At 36.6% G+C, this 27,975-nt stretch overlaps 2 protein-coding genes across 4 annotated transcripts in view; both read left to right on the top strand.

Annotated features, from left to right (window-relative positions):
• samhd1 (SAM domain and HD domain 1) overlaps positions 1–5,630 on the top strand; it is a 28,373-nt gene extending 22,743 nt beyond the window's left edge. The window contains exon 16 of the mRNA XM_055188754.2: positions 3,838–5,630. Within this exon, the coding sequence (XP_055044729.2) occupies positions 3,838–4,014 (177 nt within the window). The 3' untranslated portion in view covers positions 4,015–5,630. The remainder of the gene's footprint in view (positions 1–3,837) is intronic.
• Positions 5,631–8,188: 2,558 nt separating this feature from the next.
• On the top strand, positions 8,189–27,055 carry lsm14b (LSM family member 14B). 3 transcript variants are annotated; one of them, XM_073874913.1, is made up of 9 exons: positions 8,190–8,450; positions 15,376–15,539; positions 15,619–15,754; positions 15,866–16,030; positions 16,177–16,263; positions 24,426–24,587; positions 24,688–24,826; positions 24,890–25,056; positions 26,698–27,055. In XM_073874913.1, the coding sequence occupies exons 1-8, from the start codon at positions 8,327–8,329 to the stop codon at positions 25,044–25,046; spliced, it is 1,134 nt and encodes a 377-aa protein (XP_073731014.1). In that variant the 5' UTR covers positions 8,190–8,326; the 3' UTR covers positions 25,047–25,056; positions 26,698–27,055. The 3 variants fall into 3 exon arrangements, with proteins under 3 accessions (XP_055044733.2, XP_073731014.1, XP_055044732.2); XM_055188757.2 differs by having other exon boundaries at positions 8,193–8,450; positions 15,860–16,030; XM_055188758.2 differs by lacking the exon at positions 26,698–27,055 and having other exon boundaries at positions 8,189–8,450; positions 15,860–16,030; positions 24,877–25,056.
• The last annotated feature ends 920 nt before the right edge of the window (positions 27,056–27,975 follow it).

The following is a 27,975-nucleotide window of genomic DNA, read 5'->3' as shown; positions in this document are numbered from 1 at the left end:
GAATAATTGACTCCGGTCCTTTGAATTATTAGAAAATAATGCACACTCCGCTTCGGGTCATGTCGCATTACCACCTTGGGTGTGTACATGTAAACCCTCCAGTTTTTGCCGGGATTCTCCGGTATTAATTTTTTTCCCCCCGCCATCATCCCATTTAAATCATTTCCTGTATTTCTCCCGTATTTTTAGTCTATGTATAAAAAAATTCTACTGGTCGTATTTGATGCTTCATTCACTTCCGCTAAAGCAGGCGGCAGTATATCTGTAACATATCACTCAAACGACACACGCCAATGAAAAAAGTAGAAGAAAAGCTTCTCGAGGACGGGCGGAGGATGACGAGCCGCACGTAAAGCTACAACCGCCACGCGCATTTAGCGCGCACGTCCGCCCACCAGCCAGTGTACATGAACTCACACATTTGGATGTGCTGTCTAATGCATGTGGCCGGTTGTGCATTTTTTTTTTACTTTGCGACTGCTGTTTGTGCTTTAATACTTAACTCATAAGGTGTTAAGGAATGCAACATCTGCGGCCTATGAGCCATATAAACAATGATACAAGATATACACTGCAAAAAATGACTTTCTTTCTTAGTATTTTTGTCTTGTTTTCAGTACAAATATCTAGAAATTCTTAAATCAAGATGCATTTTCTGGATGAGCAAAGTAGGGGTGTGACGAGATCTCATGCGACGTTACTTTTGCGAACTTGTCCTAGAGCTTTTGCCTAATTGCTACAAAAAATGGTATGTAGCATCTACAGATACTCAAGGCAAAAAGTTAAATCAAAATTAAAAGAATTTTGATAAACCAATTCATTGTCTCATACCGCGTCAACGAATTTTACATAGAGCACGAAAAAACGGATTTGAGGCTGTGTCTCAGCCAAACTTAAGCCTATTGACATGACACTTGGTACTTGTGATGCTAGTCAGGAACTGAGGGGGCATGCCCAGTTTCTTCACAGCGCCACCTAGTGGTCAGTCGAATGTTTTATACTCCTATAACTTTGGCTGCGGTCAATTTATTTTCACGGGACTTGATTCCTTGGAGTTTTGAATAGTTGCCGAGTCCAACGATACCAAACATGCCAGGATTCGCCTTACGGTTAGCCCTGTGCATCAAAATAGCGCTTAAAAAACACACACGAATATCGCCGCAAACGTTATTCTGATTGACTCGAAAATGCCATAGGAAGAACAATGCATTACCTTCTTAACAAAAACCTCAATTGGCGCAATATTAAAATTTTCATCAAAAATGGTCGAAATTTGCAAAAAACGAAAAAATTTCCTTAAAATGTTGTGTTTTTTACACGTAAATGATTATAACTCCGCAACGAAATTTATTTTTTTCACCAGATTTGAAACGCTGATATATGAGCAGAGTCTGAGGCCACACAAAAATATTGTTATACCTGTACCACTAGTTGGCCTTATAATTGAACAAAACCTTTGAAATCCAGCAAGCCCTATGTCATTGCTAAACTAAAGTGTATAGTCATGAAACTAGCTAGATGTAACTCAGTCATGACCTGAGGTTGCATGCACGATTTTGTCATAGCGTCACCTAGTGGTTTTGAGATAGAAAATGGCTATTTTTGAGTAATCATGGATTATTTCTTTCATGGCTTGGACTATAATCACTGGTGGATGTCAATTTACTCTCTAGCAACCAATGAAAATACCTTATCAACCGTTTTTGCAAGAGCTTTTTCTCAGCATCAGAACATCGTAAAGACATGGGGATAGTCTCTTTTGACTCATTTAACTTGTAACATGTTGTTACCCACTGCCACTGCAAACATCACTCACATGTCCTTCAGTGCTCTAATGTTCCATGATTGTCAATAACAGAAGGACAATTGCAGTAGACAAGAACGTGGATTATTTTTGTTGATTACTTTTGCGTTGTTTCATCTGAAATTATTAGGTTTACCTAGGTCCTTTAATCTGCTTATCCACACTCAACTTTACATCCTTTACATCCCTTTTCGGCTTGACCACAGTATTGCTGCTTGCAGCTATATTTACTGTTGTTACTTGTTTTGATACTTTATTTGAACAAATGATTATTGCATCGTCATTATTATGTAATTTTAAAGGTTATTGCTAAATTGGGTCTATTTTTATTACCAAAAACATCAAAATACTTCAAAATAATTGTTAGGGACAGTCATTGATTAGTTAAAACATTTAAAAATAATGTGATTTCAGTTTCCCATTCATTTATTTTATCATTGAGGATTTCTTAAAAAATGTAAAAGTCTTGTCTCGTTCTCGTGAACCCAATCTTGTGTCTCGTCTCATAGATTAAATGTCTCGTCACACCCCTAGAGCAAAGTTACCTAAGAAAATAAGTTGTCTAAAATATCAAAGTTAAAGGTATTGCGGAGGATTTTCTTTTTCCAGGTAGATCATCAAGACTATTGGTCCTCCTAGTTGTCAATCAGGAGTGTTGCGCAATTGCATTTTTTTAAAAAAGTGGAAAAGGCGGTTCTTTTCTAAAATTCGAGAAAATCCTCCGCTACACATTTAAGTGAATTTGTGATTAAAACAAGCAAAAAATCTGCCAATACGGTATGCAAATTGTACATCATTTTTTTCTTGAATTAAGTGTTTAAGAAAAAAGTAAACTTATTTCAAGATTTTTTTTAACTCCATTGGCACTTTTTTCGCTTGTTTTAAGCACAGATTTACTTAAATCTGATATTTTTTGTCTAAAAACTAGAATTATTTTCTTAGGTCATTTTGATAATCTAGATTAAGAATTGTTTGATATTTGTACTGAAAACAAGACTACAATACTGTGAGAATTAATTAGCTGCTCCACACACCCAACATCTGTATTTCATATATTCTAGTTAAATCAGTTGTTTTTAATCGTACATGTCTCTCATTTTTTGAGTTCTCTATATGATTAAGCAATAATAACTTTTATATGTCCTAGCTTGCAAATAACCAGATTATGTAACTTCTCTTTTGCATATACCGAGCCCCGATATAAATGGGTCGGTTCAGGTCAGGTCGACATCTGCTCCACTTCTTTATTTCTCTAAGTCTTCAGATGAACTTCTCGTTATGAGCTATGTTGATCAGGTCATGTCGGCCTGGCGAACCTTTTGACTTCTCTAATCCTAAGAGTTACCTACACTGCAAAAAATGACTTTCTTACTTAGTATTTTTCTCTTGTTTTCAGTAGAAATATCTAAAATTCTTAAATCAAGCTGTATTTTCTTGATGAGCAAATGACCAGAAAATAATTGTTTTGTCTAGTTTTTAGAAAAAACATCTCAAATTTAAGTGAATTTGTGCTTAAAACAACTTACTTAATACAAGAAAAAATCAGCAAAAAATGTCGTATTACATTGGCAGATTTTTTTGCTTGTTTTAGGCACAAATTCGCTTAAATTTGATACGTTTTTTTTTCTAAAAACTAGACTTATTATTTTAGGTCATTTGCTCATCAAGAAAATACATCTTGATTTAAAAATGTATAGATGTTTGTACTTAAAGCAAGACAAAAATACTAAGTAAGAAAGTCATTTTTGCAGGGTACGCATCCATTTTCTTGCATAGTAATGAAGAGGGGGATGTAGGGTTTGGGAAATTTCCCTAATTTTCAAATCCCAATGTTGACGGGTATGCTTGGATGTGCATTATTTTCTAAATTCCCACCTGCAATAACCTATTTTGGTTTAGTATTTCAGCTATTCAGGGTTGTTGTTTTTTTGTTCATTTATTCAAGAATGTGTTAAATATATATATTTTAAATCAATAGTTGGTTTTAGTTTTAGCATATATAAACAACCCTTATGTGCTTACTTGTGTTACAGGATGGAGATATAGTTGCTCCAGAGCTCACCCCCCTTAAAAAAAACTGGCAAACCAATGAAAGAGACGATGAAGACAGTGAGATAGATGATGATGATAAAGATGAGTACACTGATATTACAGATAAAACGCCCAAAAAGACTGGTCGTAACGTAAAAGTGAGCCTTTTTCAAGCTTAGTTGCTCTTTGTTGAACAACTTGACTGGGATTTTTTTCTCACAGCTATAACTTTTTATGACAACTGTGCTTTTCTTAAACATGAGGAAATCCAAAGGCATTGGGTAGAAATGCTCACCAGTCTGCCAGTATTCACTCTCAAGAGTAGGTCAAAGCTAAAAAAAAAGGAAATTGTTTTGAAAGTTGTTTTGAAGGTTTTGTGTAATATTTAGCATTATTGTTAATATGCTTTTGCCTTTTTTATGCCACTTGTCTGACACTGATTCTTTCCTGAATGAGTGAACTATCATGTTTATTTCTTAAATTGTTTTATTGTGTTTCAGTGATACCAGGTCACCAAAAAGCAGTTTGTATTTAAAACTTATTTTTATTATTTATTTTATTATTTTCAGAACCTGACTGTTACTGTGTTTCCCAAAACATATTTGTAAATCTTTCACAGTAAAAATGAATGTGAAAGCATCTGCCTTTAGGCCTATTATTCCAGAAAATGATAGAAGAATTTGATATCATCTGAAACTTTATGAAGACAAAAACAGTGTTTTTGTATCTTTGAGCAAACATTTTTAATACAATTTAGTGATGTTCTCAGGGATATTCTTTAGTTTTATTATGACCTCTTTCAGAATTTATTCTACCTATTAAAAATGTTTTTACTGTTATGTGTTGTATGTGCGGCAGCTGAGCTAGATTTTTTCAGGCAACTATTTTTACAGTTTGAAATGAAACAATATCTTTAATGTTTTATACACTTTTCAGGGATTTTCCACATTGATCGCAATGCTCTGAAGTAAGGCATATCGGCAAGCAAACCTTGCCCTCAGCTGTTTTACACCTTTAATATAGGTGGCGCTGATGGACAATGAGCTTTACTGGTGCACACACCCAATTGAGCAGCTGATCAACCCTTCAACCTTTACCATAGAGAGCTTAAAGGGACACTCCACTTTTTTTGAAAATATGCTAATTTTCCAGCTCCTGCCATTGAAAGCTACTAAAAGGAACTTTTTTCAGCTGCTGTGTAATATCATTGCGCCTCCTGCAGCCATGTGAATGAGAGTATAGTTCTTAGCCATATCACTCTAAAAAATCGCAACTTTTCTGTCGGTCTTAGCACACGATGTAACTACAGAAGGGTCAAGTTTTAAATAGGAAAAATATCAAAACTCTTTGGTTATTTTTTTAGACGTGATGCTAATGGTCTAATCAGATTCAATGAATTATGCTAAGCTATGCTAAAAGTGCTAGCACCAGACCCGGGGATGAGCTGAATGGATTCCAAAACCGTAAAAATCAACTATTTAACTCTAGGGGAGCTGGAAAATGAGCATATTTCAAAAAAAAGTGGAGTGTGCCTTTAATAAAACCAAAGCTGGAAAAATTAATCAAAAACAAAGAGAGAAATAAAATGTATTTTTCAATGAGCTGTGCAGATGAGTTTGTTGTTTTATTTAAAGAAGACATGATATTAAATGCACTTGTGCTTAAAGAAGCACAGGACGTTACACGGAATGATATAAAAACTCTGTATTATCATTATACACATAAGCATGAGTTCAGATGTAAGAATGTTTTTATATTTGTGTCATACTTTAACAATAAAATGGTTTGACTTTTATGGCTGCAATGTTTCTGGCACTTTGTAAGCAATTAAAAGTAACAAACATGCTAAACATATATGTTTATGTACTCAGAAAGAAGTCTGTTGTGTTGTTGTTTATTAATTATTCGAGCAAATCATATACATTTAGTGATATTATTTTTTTATGTTTCTTTGTCCATTTTAAAATGCATTATAAAGACCCCAAAACAAGAACAGGAAAACAAGCAGATTTAAATATTCAAATACACTTAAGGTCCCTCCTCTCCAAACAAAAAGAGGTTGACCAAGTAGTAACCAAAAATAGGTGGGAAATTGAGGGTAGGGGCAGGGAATCAATCACAGATAGCAGGGTCAAGCTGAAGAGTTTTGACATGTTCACGATGGGGTTGCCAAACGTTATCAAAGATGGTGCAAGGTCTGTAAAGATAACTACCTAATTTTCTCTTACTTCATAAATTAAAGAATATCTCTCAATGGGTATGAGAAGGAGGGTGGGGGCTTTTCCATTTTAGTGTTTTGAATTAAAGGAAACAAACAAGCACTTTCCTGAACATCTGTTTTTGAGTTGAAAATCACAATGTGTTTGTAACTTAAGGATAAATCTATATTTAATTTATACAGTAATTAAAGATTATTTTACATTTGATTTTAAATTTCTTTATTCAGTTTGAGGGTAATATCTCCATTTTCATGCCAATATTTATTTGTGATTAAATATGATTAATTGCACACTTAATAATGTTGGGTTAAAAATAACCCAACAAGTAACCCAACTATGCTTAGTATAGCACCTTCCCAACTGTGGGTTATTTTAACTCCATGAATTGGGTTAGTTTTTTGTACTTATCCAGTTGGGTTAAAAGTGACCCAACAGCTGAGTTTTTAAATTTTTTCCATCATTTTATTATATCATTATTATATTATTTAAACATTATTTAATGAATAAAAATGTATAGATTCACATGTATATACAACTGACGCGACACTAGTCAAGATCAACTTATATGTAATCATTTTAAATGCCAGTAGAATGACCGACAAAATCATTTTAAACAAAGGATATGTTTGTATCATTCAAAAAGCAGAAAAATAATAAATCAAACAAAATCATGACAGACTAACCAAAGCTGATAAAGCTCTTGTTACTTTTACAGGTAAACCTCAGTCACACAGCACTTTGGTCCCTGAAAATTTCTGTAAAATAGGCAGAGAGGCTTCTGTGTGAACACAAACACGTTCCGTAATTGTTCTTGGATTGCTCTCTCTCATAAAAAGGAGCTAGTAACATTCCCGTAACATACGCGGAAAGCATTCTGTGTGGACAAGACGCAGAAACAATCCCATAAGGAACGTGCCGTATAAGGATTTGCTGGAAGCTGTTTGCCACTATAGGTTAAAAAGGATTAAAGAAAAAGCAGTTGCCCCATCGTATGATCATAACACTGCCCCTTACAAAGGTAGCTAGAAAAATGAAGTGTAGATGGAAGGCTACAAAATTAGAGGTAGGCCTATGGCATGACACATGGAAAGAGATCAATACTACAGACAGGCTTTAAATTAGCATCCAATCGTGGTGCAACATCGCTACTTTTACGCATGTTTATTGGGAAATAATTACTGAGAATTATACAGAACTCGCTCTGTCCATGTTGAACGCGTTTGGTTGTTTGGTGCCGACGTCACACTTTCATGTGCACATGCTGATGGCTTAATCATAAATTTAAGATTAAAACCTAAGTTGACAGAGAAAGTTGATATGCTTCATGGTAGCAACAAAGCTTGATTGTATTGGTTTGGTTTTGTCAACTCAAAACTAATTCTGTAACCGTGAGTTTGTTTAACCATTTTCGTGGTACACTGCTTATAGACAAGGTATGAATGAAATGTTTGACAATGAATCTTCTGGGCATCTAGGACAAAAGTAATTAAAAAGCAGCAGTTTTAAGCCCTCAAATCCAGGCATACTACAAACAACTAATAATTTTTGTATAATTTAATATAAAATAACTACTAATAAAAAATTGTAGTTTCTACAAATTGTGTCAGAACCTAAAACAGAATAAAAATTATTTTCCATTATACTAAATTTTTTATTTATTATTATTTAACATTCATTCTTCTCCTGACTGATAACACTACCGTTTTTGCCTGTAGTAGACAGCTTTTTAGGGACAAACATGTGCATAATTAAAATGGAAGTTAGTTGTGTGTTGATGATCTGATCAATCCCCTATAGAATACACTTTTACTTGATGGTTTGGACATTATTTTAAAAACAGCATATTTTTAAGAAAACCTTTGCTATTGTTATGCAAAATGTATAAAATCTGTTTGGACTGATATTTTTTCAATGTTTTTCTCAGCAACTTTTCTCATAATGTCATTAGCGCTCCGAGCCCTTCTAAACTGAATCATTTTGCTAGGTAATTAATTCAGTTGATTCAATGCTTCGTAAAGCTTCGTTCGTTTCTTCCATCACTAGAAAAAGCTTTTCATTAGACAAAAGACAACGCGTGACAGGTGCAGCGGGTAAAATGATGGGCGGGGCGACTCTCAGGTTTATAAATTCTACTAATAAGAGGCGTCCGCTCTGTAATTTGTATTGCAGTTGTGTGAACGTAATGGCTCTGCCGCTCGTGTTTGTTTGAACAAGGAGTGGGATCTGTTTTAGCACTCTTTGACAAGCTGAACGTGTTAGCTGTGAGTTTGGCATGATGAGCAGCGGTACGCCTTACATAGGGAGTAAAATCAGTCTGATCTCTAAAGCTCAGATTCGTTATGAGGGAATATTATACACGATTGACACCGACAACTCCACTGTGGCACTGGCGAAAGGTAAGCGTGTTTATTTAGTCACGGGGTAGAAATGACGAAACCCCCATGCACATTTTGTGGAAAACAATCCAAAAGCGCTGATTGATTTAGGAAACAATTAGTCTGGTCTTGGTTCAGAAAAACGCAGTGTTTCACACTTCTGTTTTTGAGTCAAATTTGTTGCTGACGAGTATTCGGTTTCATGATCTTACCTGTCCAATTGTGTTTATTGGCGCCTTAAGTTGCAGAACACTAGCTGGGTTTCCATCCAGACGTGAAGCCATTTTTTTCAATTCGCAAAAAAACACAAACAAATGCGAATTAGGTTTCCACCAAGTTATTCGAACGAATGATGGCGGTAACTTAGTAACCAACACTAAACAAAATAATAATTCGCTACGTCAGATTTTTCGGCAAATGCGTTTCCATTATGCAAGCGTTTTCGAATTAATTGATTTTTATTCATGGATTTTTATTCAATGGATTACATTCATGTAAATTGCATTTAAAAAATACTTTCCCCAAAAATAAAATTCTGTAATATTTACTTGCCACCAAGCTTGGTCCAAACCTGAGTGTCTTTCTTCTGAAAGATATTTAGATTTTTTTTAAACTAAACAATTTTGGTAGGTCATTGACACAATAGTGCACTGCACTATAGTTGGGTTACAAAAACATTCTTCAAAATATCTCTGTGTTCAGCAGAACAAAGACATTTTTAGTTTTTGAACAACTTAATTGCAAGCAGATAACAGAATTTTCATATTTGGGTGCTATTAAATAAAGGTAAAATGGTCAAGTCTGGCTGCAAAGTTTCCGGACCGATTCTGTTAAATTTTGGAAAAAATCTGTTTCACAAACTTACTTGAAATAAAGCGTAAAAATATAGAGCAAATTTTAAAGTATATGGTCGTTAATAATTGTTAATTACACCGTAAACAACTACTTTTAAGGTTAATCTCTTGTGGGGCAGTTTCGCAGAAAGGGTTTAGATTAAGCCCGGACAAGGCCTTGGTTGTATCAGAAACTTTTCTAGAAACACACCTTACAAAAACATTACTGGTGTGCATCTTGATAGAAAGTAATATATTTAAAGGGGCAATGAATCTATCAATTTTAGTGTGTTATACTTTTGTCTGAGTCTTATGAAGGTCGTGTGGTTTGTACATTAAAAAACATCAAAAGCAATAAGTAATAGGCTATTTTGTAACATGGATTAGTGGCTGTCTGGAGAAATTGTTCGATGGAAGGGGCGGGCCGCATTGAAGACCTGGACGTAAACGCCCACTGCTATGATTGGACAGCTTCATTCCCCGTCCTTACATGTGGGGAAATGTTTTAAAAACATTAATGTGTAAAAATAGCAGCCGAACACACATACGTTTGAGCCACAAAAGATTCTGACTGCTAAAAGTGATACACATAAATGACAATGCGTATAGTAAAGTAGAAACAAAACTTTAAACTCGACGTGACTAAATTACCGTATACAACACAGTAAACGCGCATCAGAATCTAAACCGCGGCTGAGAAGTCCTTATCAATAACTTTGTATATTTCTATTGTGCTTGTGAGGTTGCTCTTACATACGTTACATACCACAGTTATATGGTAAAAAAGCTTTGAGTGTTGGACCTTTCAAACGCAACTTTAAATTACCGTATACAACACAGTAAGCGGGCATCAGAATCTAAATTGCGGCTGGTAAGTCCTTATCACTAACTTTGTATATTTCTATCGTTATATTAGTCGTATTGTTAAGTGTTGTACCTTTATTAATTGTTTAATGTTTTTAGTAAATTAAAACAGTGAAATATACATGTTTAGACACTAATGTTACAACAGGACATATCAAGCGATCTCTTACTAAGCAATAGTAAAACGTAGTAACTTAAAGTAAAATTTTTTACTTATTGTATAACATTATACTGCTGTGTCATTCCTGCCAGATGCAATATTAGTGGTCCTTTTAATAGTCTCTCTGCAAATCCACATCGACTTCTTTACAAATGAATCCGTGTACACAAAGTAAACAAACACTCCCCACGCGAGCTGGAACTTCTTAAAAAGAAACTTTAACCACGCATTCCTAATGTTATGTTCCGGGCCTGAGTTTTACAGCGGCTGTGTTCTTCCCATAGACAGTTCTTCCACAACCGAACACTCTGTTGGTTACTTGTAACAGATAACAGTCTCTCAGGAAAAATGTATTTAAAAGTCATTTTGGTTACATTTGGCAATCTTTAAAGACATGTTTACTGATTGTTGAGACAATGCATGGTTTGCTTTACCCCTGGCCCACACGTGTCACGCGAAGCTCTGGGCAGGGCTACAAAAGTGTTCGTTGTATTTGGGTTTGGGGAGATGTTTCAATTCTACTCTGACGTCATATTTCGGCACATTCCTGAATAGACAATTTTCCTGGCTTGGTGCCAAAAACTGTTATATTTCAGTAGCACAGACATTTTCAGTTTTGAAACTTGCAGGATGTTCATTTAAGTATGATGACCTCTTATATAACAAATTATCAAGTTAAAATTGGTTGTTTGATTCACCGCTTCTTTAAAAGATATTGCAGTGCAAGCCATTTCAATTAAGACAGTTCAAACGTGCATTTTAGTCTAGCCTTAATACCTGAAACCACCCATGTAATATGTACCTTCAATGAAACAGAAAAGTGTGTAAATGTGTAACCATAAACTAACTGTAGTGAGCTGCAAATATTTTTATATTTATTTATGAAGTAGACACAAGCATTTTTTGCAGAAAATGTATTAAATTTACTTAATCTTTTGACACCAAGTACTGTACCAGCTCAGAAAATTTGGTTCTCAAAGTACCACCATAATGACTAACATTAAAATCATGTAGCATAATAGGCCTAATTATTCAGCTACGGCTTTGCACTGTTCAAAAATAAGGCAGTTCAATCGGAATAAGTCACTGAGGAATTTTGTTCTTGTACTTTTTTTGCTCATTAATAATCTCATCTGCATGTATGGATGGTGATAATAGTGCTAATAGCCCTAGTTTTAAAGTTTACACATAACATCGTGTTCTATATGAACCTCAACAAGACACTTAAAGAAATTGTATGTAAGATTTTGACTTTACTAAGTCAAGAAAAATACTATATTGTAATTGTAGAAATTTTAGAAACATTAAGTTCACATCTGTTTCTCTAAAAAAAAAGCTGTAGCCAGTTATTCTCTTTTTAAAATGGTACTTACTGGTCCGAATGTCTGTTTTGCTTTGGTCTGTGTGATCCTGCTACTGCCAATTTCCCCATTGGGGTTTTCGAAAGCAGTTATCATGGTTGCTTAAATGAGACAACATTGGACCATAAATGTGACCTCCAGTCGACGCAACTTCCGAAATGAACAGCAGATAATTTGCAATCCACAAAACCATTGCAAACATAAAATTTAGCAGATAAACGTATGCTTTCTGTCCTCAGTTGCACTCCTGTATCTGTCTGGCAACCCGAAATTTGGATTGCAGAACCAAGTTCAGCCTCTAGAGTTCAATGTTAGATACAGCTAAAGTCAACTAAACCCTAAACCAAATTTTTAGTTAATGATCTGTAAGAATGATGCTTTATTAGTGCTGTTCATTGATTTTAGTAAGTTTTTTGACATTTGGTTATGAAGTGTTTCAATACTACAATATATGTTGTAAAAACGTCTGAGTGCTGCCCTTTTCAGGTTGAATGGTGGCTACTGCAGTTGAATTTTCCTATTGGATGTTGGCTCCAAAAAATACCTTGTGACGTAAGCAGGTTTAAGCTCACCAGCAGTGCTCCAGCCCTCCAGGGTAAGATTTGAGGAACCCTGGTAGTGCATAGTACCCCACGGGTTGGGTCGGGTTGGCTTACTTTTGGGGGCTTTTCCATTGGGTGCAGTACGTAGTACCATTACTTTTTTTTTTGTACAACCTTAGTTGGGGTTCCAAGCAAGCTCGAGCTGATACTACATGTGAAAACACTGTAGATCACTGATTGGTTTGAGAGAATCGTGACAAGCGTAATGCCAAATGCAAGAAGCCAAATGCCTTTGTGCTTGGGCTGTGTCAAGCAAATGTGTTGTCATCTGTGCTTCCTTTTAATGGTGAAAACATCCACAAGCTCAGGAACACCATACCAGTGCAGTGATTTCCTTGCAGTTTGTGGCGGGACATCCACAACGTGCAAGTTAGCATGTATGCAAGGTTTTTAGCAGCTTTTAGCGGAGAGTGTCGACTGACGCCTCAGGTGTACATGTCATGTGAGACACGGGTAGTGATAACACAATGTGCAGACATCTATTGGTGGTGGTCAATTTTGATTTTGTGGCGGATAGACAAATCAATTAATGTATGGGAAACACTGCATTCCAAACATGTTCTTACTTTTACAATGTCACAGCAATAGGCAATGCAAGTATAACGACACACATATAATCCCTCCCACTCTGAAGTGTTACTAAACTCAATGGAAAAGCCTACCGAGCCAAGTTAGGTGACCCGAACTGGCCCGTGGGGTAATTTGCAATGGACAAGCACCATAAATGCAGATATTGGATACGAGTCGCTATTAAAAGATTATGTAATCGGGTCGTCAAAAAAATCGGATACAGAGGCAACAAATCGGAATTGGGCGTCAAGATTTGTGACGTAAATCCAGCCTTTTAGAGGCAGAAACGAGCAGTTACCAGCAAAAACACCGGAAAGCAGTAGTTGTCGTCTTTGTTATTCAAGCAACAAATTCTTTTAGCATTAACAACATGAAATGGGTATTTCTATATGCTAACTTTTTCCATATTTCTTTAGACAGTTTTTCAGGCACATGGATATAAACGCACTCCTCCAAACGCAATTTGTTAAAACTTTGAACAATTTATTTTACCAAAAATGGGTTAAAACTGACAAAACTGTTCCTTAATTCATATATTATATAACTCAAAATATATCGGAAAAACAAGTTATAGAAAAAATATTTCATGTTATTGGAAATTTTTCTGAGTTTCAGACTCTTCCTCGCACCTGAGCTTATAATGCATGTGGCTCAGACTCTTCCTTGCAACCTTTGTCTTCATCTTCCCCTTGCCCCTCAAAACCGAGTGAAGGGGAAGGGGTAAGACAGATCGTTCGTCTTAAAAATGAGATGCCACTCAATTACTGTTTGCGTCACCTTCCCTTGCCCATACTGGCTGCTACGTAAACAGACAAGCGTTGATGTAAACAAAGAAGATGCTGTCGTCTCAGCTGCTTAGCTGCTAGCTAGCGTCCTAACTAGCGATTCAAAACAAAACCATTATAATTAATACCGCTTGAACATTTTATTAAAAGTATCATAAAACATGAGTGTCATAATATAATCTCAATTAAACTGTTAAAAATAACGTTACTTGTATTTGTGCGACTCCTTGACAGTTCGACGTTCAGCCATAAAACCTCTTGATGCTGGCTCTCCTGAGAAATTCCTACGTTTACCCCTCTCTTTCAAGTGTGGTCCTTATCACACTTCGTTTCAAGGGCTATGTATCCCTACGCCTTGGACCTAGCCCTTGACCAAACTGAGAATTGAGACGCTACTTCGCCTCCCATGAACTCGCAAATCCGAGGGGTAGGGGGAAGGGGTAAGACAGAGAAATGAGACCCACCCTTACACTCTTCATCGCACCTGAGCTTATGTGTGTGGCTCAGACTCTTCCTCGCACGTTTCGTTGCACTTCAGATGCTGTTATGCATGCAGGGGTTTAAAACTAATTAATGCCTTCATGTTTAAGAAGATTGCGGTTGTGACTGTATCTACAGATAATGTTTAATTAAGTACACGCACACACGAAGTAGTGAAACTTGGTAATTATCAATAATGGTTCTTTTTTTAAGTGCCTAGAGGACCCTGACAATTCAATACTGCATTGTTTGCATTTCAAATGAAGTTTGGATGTTTCTATTGTGATTAGACTGGTTGGATTAACAAGTGTATTAAATTGACAAACGAGTGATCTGCAAATTGGCAACTTAGGCATCTGTAAGTTATTTTAGACATTTAATTGTTAGAACGAGGTTAAGAACACATTCATGTGTGTGTGCACATGTTGTGAATTAGATGCAAAAGCTTTTGTAAGAAATTTAAATGTGTGTATAATTATAGATAATGTAAAAAATGATTAGTAACAGGGTTCCCACGGGTCCTTGAAATCCTTGAAAGTTTGTGAATCTGGGGGAAAAAATTCAAGGGCCTGGGAAGTTTTTGAAAATATACATGCATAGATAAAGGTCATTAAAAGTGCTTGAATCTATTTTCAAGTTTTCTGAAACAAAAAACACATTCCCTGTGTAGTGTAGAATATCATAAACATTTTAGACAAACTGTTTGCTTTAATCTTCTGTGTGCGAATGTTGATTCATACCAAAATGCTTTTTTGCATAGTGGTCTTTGACACATGAAAACATCTCTGGTTATGTATGTAACTGTTGTTCCCTGAGAAGGGAACGAGACGCTGCGTCTCCCTTGCCATACTTCATGCGTCCCTGTAATGCCATCTTTGGCAATATTTCAGATATATTTAAGCCTCACCATTCGTTGAATTTGATATAAACATTCAGGCGCACTTACCCCTGGAGGCATCCCCAAAGTGTCACTGCAGTGACGCAGCGTGAGTTCCCTTGAAAGGGGAATGTAACAATGTATCTTAAAAGGTAACATGATGTAACCTTGCTCCGACTTGAAATGTGTCCCCGCATTTAGTCCTTGAATTTGAGGGTATTTTTGGACCTGGAAAGTCCTTGAGAGGTCCTTGAATTTGAGGTTAACTAAGGTGTGGGAACCCTGTAGTAAATAAGTTGTCTATTGTGGTTGCTGTCACTGTATTATCTGTTGTTAAACTGGCATTTTCACATTGTAAATTATGCAAGATTTCATATAGGGTTAAATGGGGTACTTATAGTTCCTGTCCCACAGTACGGTCTTTTGGAACGGAGGGGCGCCCTACAGATCGACCTGTGCCACCGCGGGATGAAATCTTTGAGTACATCATTTTTAGGGGAAGTGACATCAAGGATATCACAGTCTGTGAGCCTATGAAGATTCACCACAGTCTTCCTCAAGACCCTGCCATTGTTCAGGTTTATTTTTTATATATTATAAATAATCAACACCCTCTGTTCCTAAAAGGCAGGACTGATTTTTGGTTTTTTACATTAGTCGTCTGTCGGAACATCCTCTGCCCATTACCCCTCTCAGGGTGGATACAGTCCCTACAGAAGCATGCTGCCATCATACAGTCAGCTGGCTGCCAGCTCTCTATTCAGTCAACAGTATCCAGCAGGTCTAGGCTTAGGTCAGTAAATGGTTATATGGTTCATTTGACTGATTTTATGTTTCCAAGTGTTCAATTGCAGGTTCTATTGTTGTGACCATTCATATGTCTGTCACGCTGTTCTAGGATCAGGTATGCATGGTGTTCCTGTAAGGAGAGGTCCGATGGTTGAACAGGCTGTTCAGACGGTACCCGTTGAAAAATCTGCCCCAAAGAAGAGTTTGAGTGGAGTTCCACAGCAAGGCAGAGAAGCTGGCAGGGTGCTGCGAGGCACCAGAGGACCTCAGACCCAGAGAGGTGCTGTTTTTACTAGTTAAAGGTCGTTAGCAAACACTTAAATGAATCCCAGTTGCATGTTTTAAGGTTGCTTACTCAAGTTTAGGAACAAATATTGAAAACCTAGTTTGGGAATGATGGACCCAATGTGAAACTTATGTCTCCAGATGGCTCTGTCACGCATCAAGAAGTTTTACAAGGACAGAGTCAAGCTAATGATGAGAACAAGCCACCATCAGCTAGGAGAAGACCAGGTATTAAAGCTTTTGCTTTTCTTTAGTCCTTATAAATGTAAATGGTGTTAACCCTCAAGAGATCCTTAAAAAAACTTACGTATGTGTTCCTAAGGACAGAAAATGTCACCTTCCCAAAAACTGCTCTAAAATATCATACATCAATATTTTTTCCCACTTTAAACGATTCAGTCTTGTAAAACTACTTCTGCTTGAAACATACATATAAAATATTAATTAGATTTGTGAAAATTTTAACCCTTTATATGCCATTTTGTTTACATTAACCCCTGTTTTTTTAACAGGAAAAAACAAAAAAACTAAATATTTTCCAAAAAAAACTTTTGAACTACCATTTGATTATTTTAATTATTAGACCCTGGGATGGGTCAAAGATTGGTGGCAAAATTTATTTTGATGCATTGTTATTTTTTGAACAGGGTCAAATTTTGTAAAAAACTCACACTTGTGATCCTAAGGACAGAAAATGTCACCTTCCCAAAAACTGCTCGAAAATATCATACATCAATATTTTTTCCCACTTTAAACGATTCAGTCTTGTAAAACTACTTCTGCTTGAAACATACATATAAAATATTAATTAGATTTGTGAAAATTTTAACCCTTTATATGCCATTTTGTTTACATTAACCCCTGTTTTTTTAACAGGAAAAAACAAAAAAACTAAATATTTTCCAAAAAAAACTTTTGAACTACCATTTGATTATTTTAATTATTAGACCCTGGGATGGGTCAAAGATTGGTGGCAAAATTTATTTTGGTGCATTGTTATTTTTTGAACAGGGTCAAATTTTGTAAAAAACTCACACTTGTGATCCTAAGGACAGAAAATGTCACCTTCCCAAAAACCTCTCTAAAATATCATACATCAATATTTTTTCCCACTTTAAACAATTCAGTCTTGTAAAACTACTTCTGCTTGAAACATACATATCAAATATTAATTAGATTTGTGAAAATTTTAACCCTTTATATGCCATTTTGTTTATATTAACCCCTGTTTTTTTAACAGGAAAAAACAAAAAAACTAAATATTTTCCAAAAAAAAACTTTTGAACTACCATTTGATTATTTTAATTATTAGACCCTGGGATGGGTCAAAGATTGTTAGCAACATTGATTTTAATGCATTGTTATTTTTTGAACAGAGTCAGATTTTATAAAAAACTCACACTTGTGATCCTAAGGCCACAAAATGTCACCTTCCCAAAACTGCTGTAAAAATATCATACATCAATATTTTTTTCCACTTTAAACGATTCAGTCTTTTAAAACTACTTCTGCCTGAAACATACATATCAAATATTAATACAATTTGTGAAAATTTTAACCCTTTATATGCCTGTTTGTTTACATTAGCCCATGTTTTTTTAACAGAAAAAACAAAAAAACTAAATATTTTCCAAAAAACACATTTGAACCACCATGTGATTATTATTATTATTATACCCTGAGATGGGTCAAAGATTGGTAGCAACATTAATTTTCATGCATTGTTATTTTTTGAACAAGGTCAGATTTTATAAAAAACTTCCTTAAGTGTTCCTAAGGCCACAAAATGACACCTTCCTAAAAATTGCTCTAAAAATATCATATGTCAATATTTTTTTACACTTTAAATGATTCAGTCTTTTAGAACTACTTCTGCCTGAAACATACATATGAAATATTAATTAAATTTGTGGAAATTTTAACCCTTTACATGCCAGTTTGTTTACATTAACCCATGTTTTTTTAACAGAAAAAAACAAAAATCTAAATATTTTCCCCCAAAACAACATTTGAACTACCATTTGATTATAATTATTATTAGACCCTAGGATGGGTAAAAGATTGGTAGTAACATTGATTTTGATGCATTGTTATTTTTTGAACAGGGTCAGATTTTATACAAAACTAACACTTCCTAAGGCCAAAATGATCCTAAGGCCAAAATGACACATTCCCAAAAACTGCTCTAAAAATATCATACATCAATCATTTTTTCCACTTTAAACTATTAAATCTTTTACCACTACTTCTTCCTGAAACAAACATGTCAAATTTTAATTAAATTTGTGGAAATTTTAACCCTTTAAATGCCAATATGTTAACATTAATCGAACCACAGTGTTCGGCTGATGTCGTGAAAACTTTTGTGGGACATCGTAGCCCAGATAGTGACCTGTCCTCATTTCTCACTCCAGAGACTGAGGGCTGAATCATTTTTTATCTGTAAACACCGGTCAGAATGAGCAGCCCCACATAAGCCTGCAGTTTCTCTGTCTCAAGATCTCTCCAGTCTGTGACTGTCTCCCATGTAGGTTTGTCATGGCCCCAATATGCTGCAGGATTTCATGCATCAATGAAAAGCTTGAAGTCAGAGCACTGATTTGGGCAGTGGCATAGTGTGTGAGCCCTGGGATCAAATCTCTGGCTGCTGGGAAGTAGCGGAGCGTCTCCATGTTTGTGGGAGACCAAAAGATTTTTCGATTTTTGATGTCCATCCTGCCGCCACTTCATCAATCTCCTCTCCGCTCTCACCTTCTGACAAGTCTTCTGAAGATCTCTCTAATGAATTAGACTCCAGCTGGTCTACTTCTACCTCTGAGGCCTCCGTGTCGACCTCAGAATCCTCGGAGGAAGATGAGGAGCCATCCTCGCTCTTGAAATGCATGATTATTTCAGGAGCCTTGTGTGTGCTGTAATGCCTTGCCATTTTTACTACTTCTGCTATACTGTTCATACTTAAAGCAGTGTACTTGCATAAACAACATGAGCGAGAACCAAAATGAACATTGATTTTGTTTCGGTTCTGACCTCTCATCGTTTTTATTACTGAATTAGTTTATAATGCAGAATGTGCCCTTCAAAGAGAGAAGAATTTGGATATGTTGAATATGCCCCCCTGCCCCACTCAACATCGACTCCACCCCGACATCACCACCACCCCCTTACCACTCAAACACACTTTTTTTACACACACACCAATTTTCAACATTAAAGGTTTATCTTTTCAGCAGCTATGCGGTCCGCAGAAAACAGCAAAAATTGTGACATTTTGATGAATGCATGAAATGGTAAAAAGTAGCGCCACCTGGTGGACAAGTATAAAAATCGAAACTTCAAGGCCAGTAGTTCAAAATGATATATTGACATAAAGGTATGTATTAGTTTATGTTAAGATAAATGGGGGGTCAAAAATGGTAGTTATAATGGTTTTCAATGGGGCATTTTTTGTCCCTAGGATCACATGTGTCGGTTTTTGCGTAGCTTAGCCATTTTAAGCTAATTTAAAAAAATGAAACCAAAATTCTAAAATGTATCAAAAATGATTAACCTTTGGCAAATTTGGGCTATATTCAATCATCACAGTCAAGATGGTTTAAAAATCAAAATGGCAGAAAATGTCCCTAAGATCTCTTAAGGGTTAATGTTAAGCCAACCGATCCACGTGGGCGGGCCAGATGTGTTTTTGTTTACAAACTAGGGTGGCCATTCGTGCCAGCTCCGCCGGACACGTCCCGAACATGCCCCCGGGCTCGCCCCCCGGAAGCCGCGCTGCTCGACCGCACACGTCATCACATTTCAGTTAAAATACATTAGAAAATTAAGATTTATTTCTTTTAAGACATACAATCGTTGTAGTTTCATTCTTACCTTGAAATGTAACGTTTGCTTTTCTGAAATTAAACCCGAAATATTAAACCTTGATGACGTATGCGGTCGACCAACGCGACTTCCGGAGAACGAACCCGAAAACATGTTCGGGACGTGTCCGGCGGAACTGGCACGAATGGCCACCCTATTACAAACTATTAAGTTTACCATGCATTATGTTCAAAAACAGCTTCAAACTTCTCATATGATATATAATTTCAGAGGGTTTAGATTTGCTGTTTTTAAAATAATTGGTCTAGAAACATTCCTACTATATTTTGTAGGACAACTGCATATCTCAAGTACATTCATAAGAGGGTTGCTCTGCTCTAGTCTCCGTGTTATGCATTTGCAATATAACATCTGTTTTAGTTTTGTACACAAATGTAATGGATTTGAGAAATATTGACATGCTTCATTGTTTTGATTGGGGCAAGGGATTTCTTTGTGTTTCCGTAAAACGGTACACACGACGGCCACACGCAGACACATGAGGCATCATTATGTCAAAGCTTATGGGGGTCCCCTAGCCAAGCCCCCCCCCATTATATAGTCGCTGTAATTTGACAAAGTAAGATGTGATCCTGGATCAACAATCATCTGATCCTGGTTTTAATCAAAGAAACCCCAAATTACCCTTAACTCAAACCCTAAACGTTTTTACCCCTCAAATTTGTGTGAAACCCTGGCAAGGCCAGAAATTTTCAACAGAATAGGGGTAAAATATGGTGGACCTCAATGCCTACTCCCAAATTACATAATTTTACTATATAGTATTGGTTTAATGGATTACATTGCTTTTTTAAATCATATATCGAATAATTTTCTGATCAGCAAAACTGGGGCTAGGAAAATAAAATAAGAACAAATTAAGAAATGATAAGCATAAAAATAATAAAGTAAGATCTAACAGTAGCATTTAGGTACATAAATAGAATCCAATAAACATTAACACTGTCTTTATTATAAAAACTAAATATAATTAATCTTTTTAAAGATACAGAAGTGATTTTCACTTGTTTTCTGTTGTTTAATTAATATAAATGACAGAAACATAAGCGGATAAGAACTGCTACTTTCAGACCAACACAAAGATCTGACTTCTTTCTGAACTGTTTGCATTGACTTTAAGACATAACTGAAGGTTTTTATGAGCATAGATGCAAAGACTGTTATTTCGCAATTTTGTGTTTGCATGCTCGCGCGACTCCGTGCGTCCGCTTATGAGTGTGCGTTCATTTTAGTGTGTGTGTGTGTCATTGTCTGTGCGCACACACCACAGCTCACTTTAACATCTTGCGCTCAAATTGTTTAAAATCTCTTGCATGTTAACATTTGTAAGGTTTAAAGCAGCACTAAAGAGTTTTTGGTCTTTGCTCCCCCTACAGGTTAGAAGTGTAATTGTTCATTACCACTGTCGTAAATACTGCAGCATAGCTGGCTCTGATTGGATTGTAGGTCTGCCGTAAAGCAAGTTTTTTTGTAGTTTTCACTCGAACTACAGGACCACTACCCAATGGTTGGAAACTTCTTTAGTGCGGTTTTGGCCGATAGAGGGCTGCAAAGCGAATGTGAAAGTGCCGCTCACCCTGTTTTGAGTGGATGAACCACTGAAACTTTTTTGGAAACGTTATTTTGAGGTAAAAAAAACTCTAAGGTGTTGCTTTAAAAAACATGCAAAAGTTAACTTTCTATAAATAGTTATTTCTGAATGATGCGTATTTGATCGATTAGTATAGAGACTATAATTAGGCTGTCATTTATGCATGATTTCTTCTGCTTTCCCAATAAAATATTTTGTGTTCGCATGCTCACACGTCTCCGTGCGTCCGCTTATGAGTGTGCGTTCATTTGAGTGTGTCGTCATAGTATTTTATGATGAAATAATAGTTTGAGAAGAATAAAAAACCTAACCCTAAAGATTACTAAATATTCTTTTCCGTCACTGAGGTGAAAATAATCCACACGCAGACAGAGACATTAACTCGTCTGTCAATTCCTCCAGAAAACAGCATGAGGCGCACTTGCGAGTTTATATTTATTTCAGACAGAAATCATTTAAATTAGTTTATTGCGAAATTGGGCCAAATAACGGACAGTTGTCTATTGCTTTGTTACAGCGCAACATGGGAATTTAAAATTCATGTAGTATTTTAATTAAAACCAGGGGACCCCCCCTAATTTATATTTTTGTGCTTTATGGGGGGTCCCTCAAGGCTTATAGCAGGTCCGGGACCCCCCCAGACCCCCTCAATTCGAACACTGTTTGGCACGCTTTGTGGTATTCTTATAAATGACGCGATTCCAAATTGGACATCCACAACTTTTTATATCTATCTCTGCACAGCAATATCATTAAATACACACCTGGCCAGGCATTCCTTTTGTGCGGCTTTTAAACACACATTAACACGCGATGGAGTAATGGCATCTGCAAACAAACACAGTATTGATGAGTTGACCATGCTCATCCCTTGTTGTGTTTGTACTATGATTACAAAAACACAGTCGAGACAACGATGGGCAGTTCTTCTTTTGTGCTTTTTATTGCGCAAAAGTAAAAACACTAACACGATTACTTGTTTCTCTTAGCTAATGAACTGGCCAACGAAACTCTAACTCTGTGATCATTTTTTTTAAATGGCCAAACAGTACTTTTACCAGGGTTCAATAACAGCTCGATAAAATCCATTCCTTACTAAATTTATCATGATTTACTATAGCATTTGTAGCCAAAAACATGGTTGCACTTTTTTTGTATTATAACCATGGTTTCTGTAAGGTATACTTGTACAATTGTAACTAAATGTTTTAATCAGGGCTTCGAACCAGGTGTTTTTCCCAATTGGTTCGTTCCGAACAGAAACAGTATTTTAACGTTTTCGGTTCAACCTTAAAATTGAAACGGTTAGAACAAAAAATAAACTTTCGGAACCGGTTAATAACGTTCCATGTCAGCTGTGGGACATACAAATAAGTAGGCTGATCATTAGGACATTAAACTTAAATTATTAGTCTACATAATTTTACTTAAGTCTCTATCTTGTCATCAAATATTAAAAAGGCGACATTATGTAAGCCGCATAACTGTAATTCTGACATGCCTACATTTGAGTTCACTTAAACACGCGCACACACACAGACGGAGGACGAATGCCAAAAGGTGCTTCGGGAAGGAGATGCAGCATAAACAGTCGCTCCACATAAAGTGAAAATTACGTTGTTTTTCAGTGCTTTTTTCGCCATATGTATTTTAATGGACTACAGTATTAGACACAGTAGTGCAACTCTCAAGTTTATACATCAAGAGTTCTGATCTTCAAAGGGCATAGGGATAATCACGTTTGATTGGAGTTGGACCGGACACATTTAACCGCATGTGCGTCTGTGCGTACAGACAATTGCTCACTTTAGCGCCTTTTTGAAGTTAAATTGTTTAAAATCACTTAATTGCTAACATTTACAAGCCTTTGAAATGCGTGCAAATGATCAACTTTCATCCTATATAATTTGTGTGTTAATCTGCGAATCGCATGCCAGCCAAACCGTGGGTCTGTATGGACATAGACCAACTGTGATCTGTTAAACCACTAATTAATATTAAAAACACAAACATCTTGAGATAGTTGATAGCCTACAATATTTACCTTATGATCGAGATAGACTTGGGCTTGAGTAGGGTACTTGATGGTGGCAAGCTTCTCATTTCACAGATGAGTCAACAACGACCAGAAGTGAACTTAAGATTTCTGTGCAATACTCTGGTCAAAAAACGAAGAAAAATAACGGTATTAACCGGTTACCATTATTTTAAATAAACGATTCTGTTCCAGAACACATATTTTTTTAAGTTTCTGGTTTCGTTTCTGTTCCTTGCACAACATCAAATGTTTCTGGTTTTCGTGAACCGGTTCAAAGCTTTGATTTTAATAGAATATATTTAAGTTTTTTGTATTTATGATGAGGTCATTGTCCTTGCACCATGTGTTTTAGTTTCTGGACCTCATCTTTGTAAACCAGCATATTGTCACCGGTTATGAGTCCCATTATGGTTGTTATCTGCAAATTTTACGAGAATTGGAACTGTGGGGATGTGCGTTCAATAGGGGTTTTTAGTCTGTCTGGTTTTAAAGCAACACTATGTAGTTTCCATGTAAAAATGACTTACAGCTCCCCCATGTGGTTGAAAAGCGCAACAGTGCCTTGTATCAGACACTCTTCTGCAGGCAGGGGGAGGGGCGGGGCTGTGTGATCTACCCTCCACCGCCACTTTCAGAGTGTGCTTGTAGCAGCTAGGAGGCTGATCAGGTTGCAGCAACAGTACAATTTGTCCAGTTAAAAGTTGTTCTATCACTGAAATAATTTTAGAGACATAATTTAAAGGTAAAAAAAACTACATAGTGTTGCTTTAACAATAAACCAGGGGCTCCAAGTTCATTATTTTTTGGCATTATAGGTTCCAGATTGTAAAATGAGTGAATCCTTTGTAATATTCTGTCTACATTTTGCGTTGTGTCTTACAGGAACTCGAAGATCCAGGAACCGTGGTCGTGGTCAAATCCTTTTAAGCAATGCAAAACCCAGCACCCTTCAGTTTGAAGCTGACTTTGATTTTGAAACCGCAAATGCTCAGTTTAACAAAGATGACCTAGAAAAAGAGATTCAAGACAAGCTTAATGTTCCCGGTACGTCTCCCGGATGATTGGCCTGTTTCTGCATGCGGTAATTTGAAAGTGTTTTTCTTGTGTTATGTGTTTTTCTCCTCCTTTATGTATGGCACACAAGAAACCCCAGAAGAGGGAAATAAGGATCCGGAGAAGCTTGACCCTGAGAGCAGTATGGAAGAGGATCCCTTTGGGCCAAAGTGTTTCTACAATAAAGCAAAATGCTTCTTTGATAACATCTCCTCAGAACTCAAGTCAAGGTATGACAAGTTATGATGTTAAATTGGTACTGTTTTCTGTAAATGAGTAGATTTCTTCTCCAGACGCACCACGTGGGCTGAGGAGCGAAAGCTTAATGTGGAGACCTTTGGCGTACCCGGTCGGTATCTGAGAGGCCGTGGCTTTCGGGGTAGTTATAGAGGAAGACGAGGCAGAGGGCAGCGTTCTTTGCCACAAAGAGTAGGAAGTGGACGGCTGTGAGAACAAATGTGTAAGTTAATGCTGCCGTAGGAGCCAGTATTTTTTATTTATCTTGTAAACCACCATGCTTTTCTATGATAGCATATTCTATAATATAACTCAAACATTGAGTTACAGTACTGAAATGGACTTTTTGACAGAATAAGGCACAGTTTACATGGGATTAAGAGATTTGTCCGGTTTCTCACAAGCAGTGAAATCCTTGCCCTAATCTACATTTTGGATTGAAAGTAAATTAACAGAAATTTTGTATTCTTGGGTAAACCAAGTGTCACCTACTAGGGCTGTCACAATGATTAAATAATCGTCTCTTCGCGATTGTTTGATCTTATTCTGATGGTTTCAGATCACCGCAATGATTGCACATCTCTTTAAAAACACAAGGGGGAGCTGCAGCCAGAGCCGGCGGCAGACCATAACTAACAGGGGGGCACTCGGCTTCCAACGGGGGGCACGCAATAGCATCAATAACTTGCAAAAACAAGACAATAAAACAACAAATACAGCAAGCACACACTCATACAACTAGTACAGACTGTCAGCTCATTTCCCGTATAAAGTGCAGAAGACCACAAACTATGCGCAAAACTATTGAACTTCGACCGCGGCGTGAGCGGCGCTCCGCTGCGCTCGCGCTTGGCTTGACGCAACAACAAACCGCCCTCGCGCGGCGCAAGCCATTGAAATGAATGGGTTTCATAGCGCAGCGCACACCGCGTCCTAGCTTTAAAAAAGCCGCTTTACCATAATCATGTCGTAATGCTGTTAATAGTCTATAGTCACACTTCACATTTAAGCTTACGTAATTTAAAACAACGCTAACTTACCTTTAAAATAGCTGAAGACGGCGTGTAAGAACATTAAAGTTCCTTAAAACAGTGTCCTGTAGATTTGTAAATTCCACCTCGACCTCTAATCTCTGAGTTTGCAGGCATAGCCAGTCTGTGTTTGCATGAAGATGAAGCAGGCGGTGCTGGTTCGTTCTAATATCCATATTTTACACGATCCATAAAATTCCGCGAAAAAACACGTTGCTAGTATCAAGTCACAAATATGCTAAAGACGTAAGACGGGTGAGTCGCGGCAATACATCCAATCAGAGAAACTGGTCTATTTTAATTAAAGAAAACATATATCAACTATATTTTCCTCATTTGATTACATTACAAGTCATGAAACATTCAATGTTTAATTTATTTTAATTATTCTTGATATATATTAAAGTAATAAAAAACTTTGTGGGGGGCACAACAACCTGTTCGGGGGGCCACTGCCCGCGAATGCCCCCCTTGACGCCGGCCCTGGCTGTAGCACCTGTATAAATGAGAGCGCCTCAGATTTCTTTTAAATATGTGTTATGTATTAATATTTACTGCCAGGTAAACCATGCAAAAGATTTCATTTAATCACAACAATATGTGAAAAGTATTTCATAAAAAAAGAAACTGTATGAGAATTAAATGTCAGAGCAATAAAATGGGCAATTAATCGTCACAATTTATTAGACAATTAACCGTCAGCCAAATTTCATAACCGTGACAGCCCTACCACCTACAGAATGTCAATTTTGTTTGCAATTGTTGTTTTACTGAAGTGAATGACTACTTTTCAGAATCATTACAAGTAATGTTTTTATTTCTCGTTCTTCCAGATACATGTTGCCTCATCAGACTGAATTGGAAGTGACGTGGTGTTTTGTAAAAAATTTTTGATTTTCAATGCCTAAAATCTTCAGTGGCAATACTTATGTTAATCCCACGGCAAAAGGCAAATTATTTTGTGTACGAACCCAGAGATTGCCCTTTAAAATGCAAGTGCACTTTACAATCTTTGTGATTTTTAATTTGAATTAAAATGACACTTATTTGCGCATATGGGGTTATTTGACTAAAGAATAATTCAGACTGACTGTGTTAGTCTATGCTATGTGGTCCCTTGTTTTTTTTTTGTATGTGTAAAGTGTGGGATCTTGTACTTAATAATTGAAGTTAATAAACACAATAACTTACCGTTTCTTGTTTGTGTCTTTCACAAAGCTGTATATTTAATCTAGGAGTGTTTGTATCATGTTTTGTGTTTAATGCTTTAAAAGTTAAGCGAGGATGGCAGTAATGAGGGATGGCTTGTTTTGAATTTCTTGTAGTTTTGTGCACCTCGGGCTTAACCACCACCCATTTTTATTAAACCTTTGTATTAGAAAGTTTATACAGTTAAGGTATTTTGCTTTTTAAATAAGTCCCTCCAGGATTTTACAAACGGAAAATTGCTTAATTGAAGGCAAACTCCAAAATATGCCCTTTTCAGCAGAATCTGCACATTCTGCTTCAAAGGTTGTGTGTGCTCTAAATAAAAATTATGGGTTATTTTGAGTCTTTGGGTAAAACTAACCCAATCAGTTGAGTTGTAATTTAACATTTGAGATATTTTAACCCAAGATGCTGTTTTAACTCTGGATTAATTTATCCCAAAACTTGGGTTCATTCTTTTCTGACCCAACACTGGGTTGAAAATATTTTTTAGAAGTACAGAGAAAAGATTTACCTTACCCCATAGGTGGGGTTAATTGTAACAAACAGAGGGTTTGTAACACCCAGGCCAGGGCCTGCTAACTACCTCACGGCTCCAACCTCACGCCTCCACCCCTAGTCTGAGGAGGGGGAAATACATTTCGTAGCCTACGCCAGGGGTTTTCAAACCTGTCCTGGAGGACCACTACTACTGCACAATTTGCATGTCTCCCTCATTAGACATACCTGGTTTAAAGAGTAACTAAACCCTTAACCAACTTTTTTTAGTTAATGATCTGTAAGAATGATGCTTTATTAGTGCTGTTCATTGATTTTAGTAGGTTTCTTGACATTTGGATATAAAGTGTTTCAATACTATAATATATGGTGTAAAAACGTCTGAGTGCTGCCCTCTTCAGGTT

Source organism: Misgurnus anguillicaudatus, chromosome 13, assembly GCF_027580225.2.
Source record: "Misgurnus anguillicaudatus chromosome 13, ASM2758022v2, whole genome shotgun sequence".
Lineage (NCBI taxonomy): Eukaryota > Metazoa > Chordata > Actinopteri > Cypriniformes > Cobitidae > Misgurnus > Misgurnus anguillicaudatus.
Note: the sequence above shows the minus strand (reverse complement) of the source record. Positions and strands in the feature narration are given on the sequence as shown.

Coding starts and splice junctions, on each gene's coding strand:
- lsm14b (XM_055188757.2), top strand. CDS start 8,327: ATGATGAGCAGCGGTACGCCTTACATAGGGAGTAAAATCAGTCTGATC. Junction 15,540..15,618: donor AAGACCCTGCCATTGTTCAG/GTTTATTTTTTA, acceptor TTTTTACATTAG/TCGTCTGTCGGAACATCCTC. Junction 24,827..24,889: donor TCCTCAGAACTCAAGTCAAG/GTATGACAAGTT, acceptor TTTCTTCTCCAG/ACGCACCACGTGGGCTGAGG.